The 13,377-nt window shown below is 39.3% G+C and overlaps 1 protein-coding gene across 2 annotated transcripts in view; it reads right to left on the bottom strand.

Annotated features, from left to right (window-relative positions):
- The window catches only part of LOC136858344 (NKAP family protein CG6066), a 132,631-nt gene that overhangs the window by 39,142 nt on the left and 80,112 nt on the right, over positions 1 to 13,377 (bottom strand). Inside the window, exon 3 of one of the 2 annotated variants that reach the window (XM_067137814.2) lies at positions 9,222 to 9,360. In XM_067137814.2, coding sequence (XP_066993915.1) covers positions 9,222 to 9,360 — 139 coding nt within the window. The remainder of the gene's footprint in view (positions 1 to 9,221; positions 9,361 to 13,377) is intronic. The other variant, XM_067137815.2, reaches the window with a different exon arrangement.

Here is a 13,377-nt window from a genome sequence, read left to right on the forward strand (position 1 = left end):
GGCCGTGTATAACCTCTAATTCAATATCTAAGTTTGCGACAAGAAAAATAATCAACAAGTATAATTAAAGAACCACCTAATCGATACTTTATTTTTTGCGTTGGGCAAATTTAAACCAGATTACTGCCATTTTATAACAGAGAAGATACCAAAGAACTTTTACCAATCAAACAATCGACACAGCAAATATTTTTTCCATAACCTAAAGATTAACGCTTGGCTTATTGTCCAGTATTTTTCACCTAACTTTTCCTTATACAGCTGATGATGACCACTAAGTGGTCGAAACATGTTCTGTGAGTGATAATGTATGTTTAATTTTGCCCAATGCAAAAAATAAAGTATCGATTAGGTGGTTCTTTAATTATACTTGTTGATTATACTCATCAATACGGTCATGAAGTGGACAACTTGCAAAAGAAAAATAATGTTTAATAATGAACAGCAGCAGTTTTGAAGTGTCATTTAATTTCAATTTTGGATGCGCTGTTCGGACTTCATCCGTATTTTAAAATTTAGATTGTAAATTCAAACATACCAATTTGTCTAATTTATTATGTGTTGTATGTGAGCGTATGTTTTTCCAATTGGATCGTGGCTGAAGATGACCCAGTGTATATGAAGTTGAAACTAGTCCCAATTATATAAGAAATTAAACAAGCTAATAGTATTGGATAGGTGGACCCTTCGCTACCCTTTGATAGTAATCAGACAGCTGACGAACAAAACGCATTTGTTTACTTCCTTGACGCATCGTGGCGACTGGTAGATTTTCAAACACGTGGGCTTCGCTAGACAGCAAATTCTGTAGCTTGCCGCTTGAACAGTAACCATCGAGTTAAAAAGTTTTCTGCTACCAGAGGCAAAACCCCAAGGTAAATATATTAAACTACAATTTACATATTTAGCGAAACAAGGAACGGGGAATGCCTCGAAAACAAACAGGCAAGCCCAGCTGAAAAGCTAAGGCATCATAAATAATTAAGTGGCGAATCTAGGTGAGGTTAGGGCAGACTCCTATATGAAAAAGCAAACGAACATTACAGGAAATTTAAGCTGGAATGGAAATCAAGAGTGCTTACCCCAAAGTGGCCCATCCCGGTAGCGAGATGACGTCAAACTTTGGGCAACCAGACAGACCGATCATAGACAGACCAAGCTGCCTCGCTCTCTTTAAAAGGTAAACCCTGGCCTTGGAGTAGCCAATGAGAATGCATGACCCCGCCTATTGTCACCCAGATTCACCAATCACAACTCCTTCAGTCGCGAACTTTAACATACTTTCTCAAATACACACAATCGCGAATCTTCCATTTCCAGAACAGTCAGAACATACTTTCTAGAATACATAACCAACAAAAGGCAACACACCCTGTTCAAAAATTTGCATCACAAATTTTCTGGACTGTTCCAGTCAATATAGAAATGTAATCTACTAGTTACATCCAACCTATGTACAACAATATTTCTTACACTGTACAGGTTAGGTACCTGAATGGAATACAAATAAAATATTCTATCACCACACTTCAGATCATACAGTAAGTACTACGGAAGGTTTACAAATAAAGTCTTCAATAAACACACTCAATCAATCAATCAATCAATCAATCAATCAATCAATCAATCAATCAATCAATCAATCAATCAATCAATCAATCAATCAATCAATCAATCAATCAATCAATCAATCAATCAATCACTACTGATCTGCATTTAGGGCAGTCGCCCAGGTGGCAGATTCCTTATCTGTTGTTTTCCTAGCCTTTTCTTAAATGATTGCAAAGAAATTGGAAATTTATTGAACATCTCCCTTGGTAAGTTATTCCAATCCCTAACTCCCCTTCCTATAAACGAATATTTGCCCCAATTTGTCCTCTTGAATTCCAACTTTATTTCCAACTTCACTTCCAATATATTCTATACCTGTGACAGTAAGTATCTAGGTGTTAATATAAGGAAAGATCTTCATTGGGGTAATCACATAAATGGGATTGTGAAATGAAATGAAATGGCGTATGGCTTTTAGTGCCGGGAGTGTCCGAGGACATGTTCGGCTCGCCAGGTGCAGGTCTTTCGATTTGACACCCGTAAGTGACCTGCGCGTCGTGATGAGGATGAAATGACGATGAAGACGACACATACACCCAACCCCAGTGCCAGTGAAATTAGCCAACGATGGTTAAAATTCCCGACCCTGCCGGGAATCGAACCAGGGACCCCTGTGACCAAAGGCCAGCACGCTAACCATTTAGCCATGGAGCCGGACAATGGGATTGTAAATAAAAGGTACAGATCTCTGCACATGGTTATGAGGGTGTTTAGGGGTTGTAGTAAAGATGTAAAGGAGAGGGCATATAAGTCTCTGGTAAGACCCCAACCAGAGTATGGTTCCAGTGTATGGGACCCTCACCAGAATTACTTGATTCAAGAACTGGAGAAAATCCAAAGAAAAGAAGCTTGATTTGTTCTGGGTGATTTCCGACAAAAGAGCAGCGTTACAAAAATGTTGCAAAATTGGGCTGGGAAGAACTGAGAGAAAGAAGATGAGCTGCTCGACTGCTGACACGGATTCAGAATTATTTGATAAGATTATCAGCTATGTGGGAAACAACATGGAAAGAAATGTGATTGTAGCGAGAGATCTGAATTTACCAAATGTCAATTGGTAAGGAAATCCAGTATTATTGGACCTTTATGTTTTCTTATATATAGCTGTCAGCGGGGAGATGGCATGGAATGACATTAGCAGATGAATAAGTTTGAGTGGTGTCTTTAAAAGTAGGAATGATCACAATATGAAGATAAAGTTGGAATTCAAGAGGACAAATTGGGGCAAATATTCATTTATAGGAAGGGGAGTTAGGGATTGGAATAACTTACCAGGGGAGATGCTCAATAAATTTCCATTTTCTTCAAAATCGTTTAAGAAAAGGCTAGGAAAACAACAGATAGGGAATCTGCCACTTGGGCAACTGCTCTAAATGCAGATCAGTATTGATTGATTGATTGATTGATTGATTGACCTTGTTAGCATTCTGTATTCTAACTTTGATTTCCACTTCTCTTTGATTCTGTTCGCTAATCATAACTCCTTAGAATTTAAAAAGCTCATCTCGTTCGAAAGTATGTTTACCAATAATCGAAGTGACCGGTTCTCATTCATGTCAATATCCCTCTTTATTACCATGTACTGTGTCTTTTGGTCATTAATTCTGAGGCCTAATTTTAAAGCTGTCTCCTGAAGTTCAATGAACAATTTCTGTTTGAGCATCTAGTTTTGAAAAATGTTTGTTTCACATCAGGTATCACTTGAGATTTTAAAATTGTTTATACATTATACCATGTTTTACGAATGAAGAACGTCTCACAGATTACTAAGTATGAAGGCGGATCAAATATAAACGGGAAGTTGAATGTACCGCTGCTGTTAGTGATAATTCTGAGGCAAGGCTTTGCCAGGATGTTGGCAAGGGTGTCTGGAGAAGGGGTTTGCACGTGCGAACGACATTGGAGAGCTGGGCTGCTTCAGTAAGCCATGAGTGAGCAAGAGGTGCACACATCTGTTGCGCAATGCATCATTACCAAATTTCTTGCAAAAGAGGACACCAAACCTTGCGAAATTTTAAGACGGCTCCATGCACAGTTTGCAGGAGAAACACTTTTCCACACTCGAGTGTATGAGTAGGCTAAAAAATGTGTGGCAGGAAGAGGAGCTGTGGAAAATGGACCTCATGAAAGGAGATCGCAGACAAGCATCACTGCAGACAACATTGTTGCCATTCATGACATTATTGGTGAAGATCGGCAAAAAAAATTTGCAAATTGTTTTAGCCGTAGGAATAAGTCATGGAAGTGTTCAAACCATCATTCGAGATGAACTCCATTTCAGAAAATTCTCTGCCAGGTGAGTTCCTCGTCTCCTCAACCAGGAACAAAAATCTTTATGCCAGAAGGTTTGTCAGCGACTCCTGTGTTGGTAAGAGAAGGAAGGAGAGGATTTCTTGCATCGTATTGTGACTTGTGATGAAACTACTATGTATAAAAGTGATCTCTATGTGTGTATTTTTTTTTGGTTGATGTATTAAATTTTTAAAAAATAATTCCAGTTTATATCTGAACCGCCCTTATAAGTACAGTTCTCCTTAGTATTGTTATATATACCCTATTCTGATAATGTAAAATGTGCATTACAATTATAGAACAACAAAAATAATGAAAATGGTATTATAATAGGAATAACAATAACAAAAATGGAAGCTTTTATGAAATATATTTTTTTATGGGACGACAGAGGTTTGGAAGGTTATGTTAGCGAAGATACTCAGGAATGAGGATGATACTGAAGGTATTTAATTATAATTTTATGCACAAATGGAAATACTATAGACATCCGAATATGAATTCGAAACAGCATCTTGCATTTCATTACAACTGGAAATCATTTTACAACCTACCGCAAGTTACCGCGAGTTTCATATTTGTGTGAATAGCTCGTTCTTGATTTTTTTAATGAACTGTCAAACCTTACTACGGGCTATGCTCGCAACATAGCGTGAACGTTACTTTGGCCGCTGCTCGCAGTTAGACTGGAAAGAGTTAAGCTACCAGACATGAGAGATGTTAGTAACAGTGGTGTTACATTTCTGTGAGGCTTGACAGATAGGGATGTATATAGGATTTATTCTGAAAAAGTTTTTGTTAAAGAGCATACTAGTGAACTAATTAAACTCCTCACTCTGCTTGATGAGTTTTAGTACCCCACCTCACATTTGCTTATCCCAAACTTGAAAGCTTAGATGCTAATTTTGGTGCCATAATACGACGTTATTCTGAAGTGATTCTGAAGTGACTAAACTCACAGCCTTAGAATGTGCTACAAGCAAAGATTAGTTTGTAAAAGCAGCCCAGTCTGCTGGAAGCACACATGCTACACTACACACTAGTGATCTCAATTGCAAACACTTCGAAGCCATAACACAGTTATTTTATCTTAAATACTTCGTTTTGAACTATGACAAAGAAACCGATATGAGACGTGTGATGCACATTCCTTGACTGCTGCTCAATGAAAATGTAAATGAAAATCCACAACCTGTTTCCAGTCATTCGACCGGGTCAGGAATGGAATGAATGAAGTCCCCATCTAGCGGCGAGGATAGGAATTGTGCCAGCTGCCGAAGCCTGTCGCACTCCTCTGGGACTGCTGCTCAATATGAACATAAAAATTTTGCCAAGAATTCTTTAGATATATTGTGGACACCAATAAACAATGTAGACAGTGCACACTACAGTACAGTTGTTAGGTGGTGGTGGTGGTGGTGATTTTTGTTTTTTAAGAGAAAGTACAATTAGGTAATCGTCCTCTCTGAACAAATTAGTGGAAAAGAAATTTAAAATAAAGCAAAATTATTTATCAACAAAGGAATTTGGAAATGCAGTACAAAATAAAACAAAAAAAATATTGCATTAGGCCGAAAAATGACTAATGAATCAAAAGGGGAAATTGCGTTCCCTGAGTAACAGTACACTTGTAATTTACATATTCTTGATTAGTCCACCGTCGCACATAAAGCGGATGACGAGATCAGCAGAAGTCGCGTCATCAGCTGGTATGCATTGAAGTGTTTCCTGCAGGCCGAGGCTCCATCTTAGACCAGAGAAATCGGCGCACTCTGTAAGGATGTGGGCCACAGTGAAGTTGGCACCACAAGAACACACCGGGGGATCTTCCCTTTTAAGGAGATAAGAGTGCGTAGATCGTCCATGACCTATCTACAAAATACTATGGCCTCTCTTCGTGAATGCCAGAAAGAGGACCGCCACACGGTAGTTGTCTTCTTAATTGCTCTCAACTTGTTGGGAGTTCCGATACCTAGCCACTCCGATTCCCAGGACGCCAAGATGGTTCGAAGTAGCTGAGAACAAATATCTTTAGCAGGTACAATGATAGGTCTTGGAGGTAAAACTACCACTTCCTTTGCAGCTACATCCGCAAGTTCGTTTCCCGCAATCCCAATGTGGCTTGGAAGCCATGTGAAAGCAATTCTGGTGCCAGCATCACTTAACCTGGCTAGAAGGTCATGAATCTGCTACACCAGCGGGTGTTGCGAGAAACAGGTTTCAAGAAATTGCAGAGAACTTCACGTGAGTACACATAAGAAAGTGATTTCTTTCATCACCCAATGCAAACTGCAGAGCTTCTAAAATGGTGTAAAGCTCCGCAGTATACACGCTACATACACTAAGGAAGCGAGATCTTCATGCTCATATCATCGGTGATGAAAGAGCAACCAACATTTTCTCTGATTTTAGAATATTCGTTCACCGGATATTGGATAAACAAAGGAATCCGTGTTCACCTTGGGTCCACGGAGTAGATGTAGACTTATATCCGGTCGCGGAACTAACAGACAGAACGTGTAACTTGAAAGAGTGCAATGCAGAGTTATATACAATACTTGCATTTGAACATTAAATTGTGTCTCAAGTGAAATAACTCCCCTCACAGCTACTGAGCGCTAGAATTCAGCCTGCTCGAAGACCTAGGCCACAGTCAGCTATTGCAACGTGCCGTATCTAGTATAATGTAACAATGCGGTCAGTGAGTGTGTTTTATAGCACTACAGTACTGTTGTTAAAGACAGAAGGTGTATTGAAAGAGTGCAAAACAGTTATTTTTAAAACTTTCATTTTTTTTGTAGGCCTAAAATGTAGAAGTTGAGACAAATATATTGCCAATGAAGTCATATAGTCTGTAAGTATCCTGAAAAAAAACAGATGTTAATTTTCCAAAAATAGCTGTTAAATAGGGAAAATTAAATGCTAATCTAAAGAAAAATAGATGCTAAATTTTCAGATCCCTAGCCATCTGGATGTCAGAATGTTATCCTCTAGAAGATCTTTCAACATCATGGAAACCTCTATACTTGTTGCAATCCTTCCTGTTCCATTGCTAATAGATCCGTGCAATGACTGCTTTCACCAACACTCCATGCTAATCTTACTACTCTGTGAGGCCATTTCATCCCTGCCTTGCCACTATACTTCACCATTTCAGGTCAAATTGAATCTATTCCTGCTGCTTTATGACAATGGAGTTTATTTACTATCCTTCCCACTTCCTCAAGTGTAAATTCGCCAACATCATTTTTCCTCCTCCCCTTGAGCTCGGTTGTTTGTGACACCACCATGGAGATTTCCTTTAGCGTTGAGAAGATTTTCAAAATATTTCCTCCAACTGTACAGTGATTGCCTGGGATCTATTATGAGTTCACCTGAATTACCCAAAACACTGTTCATTTCCTTTTTCCCTCCCTTCCTTTCTTTATTACTGTCCAGAAAGGTTTCCCTGTTGCTTGACCTACCCTTTCCAGGTTATTACCAAAATCTTCCCATGCCTTTTTTATTTTTTTATTCAACGACTATTTGTTTCACTCTGTTTATTTTCCCATCTTTACACATAGCTGTTCCTAAACATTCCCTTGCTGTTGCTACTACAGCATCCCTGTATGCCACCCATTCTCTTTTTATATCCAGAAACTGCTTACTGTCCACTGTTTGGAACTTTTGACTAATTATATCCATGTATGTCTGTCTAATTTCCTCATCCTGGAGATTTTCTACTCTTATTCATTTGCAGACAGATTTCACTTTGTCTATCCTAGGCCTAGAGATACTTAGTTCACTACAGATCAGATAGTGGTCTCAAAAAATTCCCAAAAAACCTGTATATATTTCTAAGAGGTTTCCTGAATTTGAAGTTGGTTAGGATATAGTCTATTATGGATCTGGTACCACTACCCTTCCATGTGTAGCGGTGAATAGCCTTATGCTTGAAGAATGTATTCGTAACTGCTAATCCCATACTAGCACAGAAGTCCAACAGACGCTTCCCATTCCTATTAGCTTCCATATCGTCCCCACATTTACAATCACCCTTTCGTATCTTTCAGTTCTATTTCCAACTCTCGCATTGAAATCACCCATTAGCACTATCCTATCCTTGCTGTTGACCCTGACTACGATGTCACTCAATGCATCATGAAACTTGTCAATTTCATCCTCATCTGCACCCTCACATGGTGAATACAATGACAGAATTCTAGTCCTAATTCCTCCAACTGCCAAATCTACGCACATCATTCACTCATTTAATGCCTAACGAAAACTATATTGCGTGCAGTAGTATTCCTGACGAACAGCCCCACCCCAGACTCTGCCTTTCCCTTTTTAACACCCGTCAAGTACACTTTATAATCTCCTATCTTTTCCTCGTTATGTCCCCTTACCCAAATATCACTTAGTCCTAGCACATCCAGATGCATCCCCTTTGCTGACTCAGCCAGTTCTACTTTCTTTTTTCCATAAGCCCCATTAATTTTGATAGTTCCCCATCAAACTCCATCTCGCTAGCTAAGTTGTTTCAAAGGAGTCCCTCGCCTGTCAAATGGGAGTGGGACTCTGTTACTCCATGTTCTGAGCTCGGTAAATTCATGAAGCAGGACGCTACCCGACTTGCACATAGTCCAAGTGAGCATCTCTTCTCTAAAGGGTTATGGACCATAGTGTATTGTACAACCCTAGCCGCCTGCGCACAAGGAAGACCATGACTCAGTTATTTCCAAGATGACCACTCCCATTCCGTAGCAACTGGTATCCTGACTCTCAGGACCACTTACTAGGCCATCAGACGTTGCCCATGATTCACGAACTAGGATGTGACTACAGTAACCCACACCATGAACCATACTCAAAAGAATAAAAATATAAATTTAAAATATGAGAGAGTCAATTCAAACATTTATGTATGTGTAGGATTCCCAGTACTATATATGCACAATGGTTTCTTAACAAATAATTCATGCAAGTTGGGATTGAACCCATGATTTTCAGAATACAAGGATAACAACTAACTAACTACACCACTAAGGTCAGCCTCATTCATACTTGTTGCCCTCAGAATAATCCTGAACATCGTTGGCAGGTTAATCGCATTGATGAGAAATGCCTATTTAATCTTAATCTTTGGAACATCCTCAAATGCCACTAACCTGAGTCAGGATCAAAATCTTTATATTGGGAATAAAAGTTCAACAACCTACTACGTCACTGAAGTCAGCACAATAAATTAAAGGTTTTATGACTACTGTTTTTTTACATGCTGAAAGAAAATACTATTTATATCTCTTTCAACACAAAAGACTAAATTACCAACTTACTATTCTTTTCTACCCACAGTTCAATCTCTTCTTCTGAGCTTGATGAACTGCTTGACGATTGTTTCTTCTTTTTCTTCTTCTTTTTGGCCTTTTTCTCCTTTTTATGTTTCTTATGGCTGGTTTTCTGAAACAATATAGGCTACCAATGAAAATATAAAAAAAGCACTGGTTTTAACCTATGTTGTTCAATTTACTGATATTGTGATTTATTCAATAACAAACCAAAAAATAAATTAAGGTGATAGGAATATATTTTATATATATAGTAGTAAAATAACTTTATTATGCTTTCTATTCAATAGTAGGTTGCTCAAAACCCAGTTTCCTAAGTTACTATTAGTCAGGAAATGAGAAGTACTGTATGTTAAAATATGAATGATTATGACAATACATTACATATTCTGAAATACACTATGTGATCAAAGGTATTCGGACACCCCCAAAAACATACGTTTTCTATCTTAGGTGCATTGTGCTGCCACCTACTGCCAGGTTCTCCATAGCAGCAACCTCAGTAGTCATTAGACACTGTGAGAGAGCAGAATGGAGCGCTCCGCGGAACTCATGGACTTCGAACATGGTCGGGTGATTGGGTGTCACTTGTGTCAGAAGTCTGTACGCGAGCTTTGCACACTCCTAAACATCCCTAGGTCCACTGTTTCTGATGTGATAGTGAAGTGGAAACGTGAAGGGACATGTACACCATGAAAGCGTACAGGCAGATCTCGTCTGTTGACTGACAGAGACCACCGACAGTTGAAGAGGGTGGTAAAGTGTCATAGGCAGGCATCTATCCAGACCATCACACAAGAATTCCAAACTGCATCAGGATCCACTGCAAGTACTATGACAGTTTGGCGAGAGGTGAGAAAACTTGGATTTCATGGTTAAGCAGCTGCCCATAAGCCACACATCACTCAGGTCAATGCCAAATGACGCCTCGCTTGGTGAAAGGAGCATAAACATTGGACGATTGAACAGTGGAAAAATGTTGTGTTGAGTGACGAGTCATGGTACACAATGTGGCGATCCGATGGCAGGGTGTGGGTATGGCGAATGCTCGGTGAACGTCATCTGCCAGCATGTGTAGTGCCAACAGTAAAATTCGGAGGTGGTGGTGTTATGGTGTGGTCGTGCTTTTCATGGAGGGGCCTTGCACCCCTTGTTTTGCACGGCACTATCACAGCACAGGCCTACATTGATGTTTTAAGCACCTTCTTGCTTCCCACTGTTGAAGAGCACTTCAGAGATGGCGATTGCATCTTTCAACACGATCGAGCACCTGTTCATAATGCACGGCCTGTGGCGGAGTGGTTACATGACAATAACATCCCTGTCATGGACTGGCCAGCACCGAGTCCCGACCTGAATCCTACAGAACACCTTTGGGATGTTTTGGAACGCCAACTTCGTGCCAGGCCTCACCGACCAACATCGCTATCTCTCCTCAGTGCAGCGCTCCGTGAAGAATGGGCTGCCATTCCCTAAGCAACCTTCCAGCACCTAATTGAATGTATGCCTGTGAGAGTGAAAACTGTCATCAAGGCTAAGGGTGGGCCAACACCATATTGAATACCAGCATTACCGATGGAGGGCGCCCACGAACTTGTACGTCATGTTCAGCCAGATGTCCGGATACTTTTGATCACATAGTGTATCATTGCATAACTTAACTCTTAATTACATTTCATCAGAACTGGAATGATCAAGCATTCATGTAACATTAATGTAAAACTACCTTGGTTGGTTACAAAAAAAAAAAAAAAAAATACTGTTGGCTAGTGAACACAATGTGAAGCATTTACAATATGAAAGATTAGGCATGCTCTGTTACAACACAAAAAGACAGATCACATTATTTGATTTGACACACACATTGCTATTCAGGAACTGCGTGCAATTATTGGCATTGGAGACAATGGCTGGACATACTGAGATACTACAGGAATCAATGAAGGGTGGAAATGAAGTCCATTCGACACTCCATGTCATACGATGTTGGCATGCAAATATCTGGTTCCACATTTGGTGTCTGCCTGACAAAATTAATTGAAACTCAGCCACAGATCGCCCAACAGAGATCCAGTTATCTCTGCCGTCTGGTAAAGTAAAACAAACCGTCCAAATTAACATGCAGGAGGCCTAGATGTGGTCAAATTAAAATGCCTGCACACGGTAGCTGAGGTCATATGATGATTAATAATAATAACAATCATCATCATCATCATCATCATCGGCGGCAGTTGATACTTGTATCCGAGTATTCATATCCCTCCTGCATTTCTTCCAATATTTGAATTCAGGGATGCACATGCCTTTGATGGCTAAGGAGACCAATCCTGGCATGAAATATACGACCACATTGGTTGCACTTTATAGAAGGTTGAGGTCGTGGTTGAATCTGGCATTGTTTATGCCCCTTGTTTTTCTATTTCCTGTCTATGATGTTCATGCTCAAATGTGCAACAGCAGCTGCAGTAGTTCTGCACCAGCGAGTGCTGTCGTCTGCAATGATATACCGGTACCAAGTACTTAGATCGATGTCAGTGCTCCTGAAGGTGGTCTTAATATGATCTTCACAGCGCTTCAGAGGGGCATCATGGTATCTCCTGCCAGTACCGATTTCACTATACAGAATTTTTCGATGAAGTTTGTCATCTTTCATGAGCTGAACATGCCCAATTCATTTGAGTTGATGACCAACAATGGTGGCCACTATACTGTTCATCTTTGCCCTCTCTAGAGCTGTTGTGATCCCATTTGATGTTCAAAATATATCTGAGCTTCTGCTGATGGAAGTGTTCTAGCTTCTTCATATCATGGTGATATAGGGTGTAGCATCCAGGTTTCACATCCACAGAGCAGGGTGGAGATGACAACTGCTCAATACACCTTCAATTTTGTATATATTCTTAGATCTTTTCTCAGGCAGACCCGATGAGTAAGACATCTGAAATCTACATGAGCGTTACAACAAATGAATATCATTATCATGCCCATATTGTCGACCTTAACAAGTGTTATGGTACTTGTAGGAGAATTCTACCTTTAAAATACAAATCACATTTATTCCCTTTAGAATAACATTAACTTATTGGTACATGTTTCATCCTCGTAGGGACATCTTCAGCTACAGTTCAAAAACAAAAACAGGATATGGATACATATTAATGTACTTTAAAAGACACGGATGAGTCTATTTAATTTGTCCTGTCCATGTGTCGATAAAAACAATAAATACTGACACCTTAATCTGCATGCACCTTGAATTAAAATGTAAAAAGATGGGTCAAAAACACCAATATAACCATACATCCCCCATTTTTCACACCTTAGACATGAAAAATACACTGGTGTTAATTTGATAACATAAAAATACAAGTTGGTATAAGTTTAAATCTTATTTTTTTACAATTGTCTGGAGGAGGTCTTGAAAGAAATAAGTTGAACATCCTTTTAGCTGAAGGCTGTAGTTCTGTTGTATTATGTTGTTCAAGAGGTAGAACTTCTCTTAAAAGTATTTTTACAGACTGAAAGGCCGGGCTTGGTTCAAAAGATCTTAAAATTAGGAGTCCAACAGGAAGCAGCAGTTATTTTAGAAAAAGAATTCAAGAAAAATCTTTAAAAATTTGATGATGAAGAACATTGAAGTCTGAGTACTTACATCCTAAACAGGTCTTACGTTATTCTGGTTAGCCTATATGCTGCCTTGAGCCGAACTGCACACAGCTGATCACTTGCTTGGAGAAGTGAGCGTGTAGGGGAAGGAGTGAAGGTGTTGAGGGGAATGAGAGAGAAGTGGGAGTAGGTGGGTCGTGCGTGTTTGTTTCAGTGTTTAGAAAAAATTATTAACAATCTCTTCAAATAAGATTTTTATGTTTTCAGATATTTTGTTCAGGTTATAGTTCGGATAATTCCTTTCATCTATATTGAAAACTATGTTCTCAAGGAAGTTTAATAGAATACCTTTATTGGCTATTCGAAGATTGGATAAGATAAATCTTGATCAATTGATGAAAACTAATGAATAAAAGCATATAACTACTCATAGCTCAGAATTTATTACCTCTCTTGGCAGTGACATGCTCTTGGTACAGAGTAAGGAAGCAACTGGCCTGACACGGGTACACTTCAACTTGTATACTCCATATTTCAT

This window comes from Anabrus simplex, chromosome 1 (genome assembly GCF_040414725.1).
Source record: "Anabrus simplex isolate iqAnaSimp1 chromosome 1, ASM4041472v1, whole genome shotgun sequence".
NCBI classification, from domain to species: domain Eukaryota; kingdom Metazoa; phylum Arthropoda; class Insecta; order Orthoptera; family Tettigoniidae; genus Anabrus; species Anabrus simplex.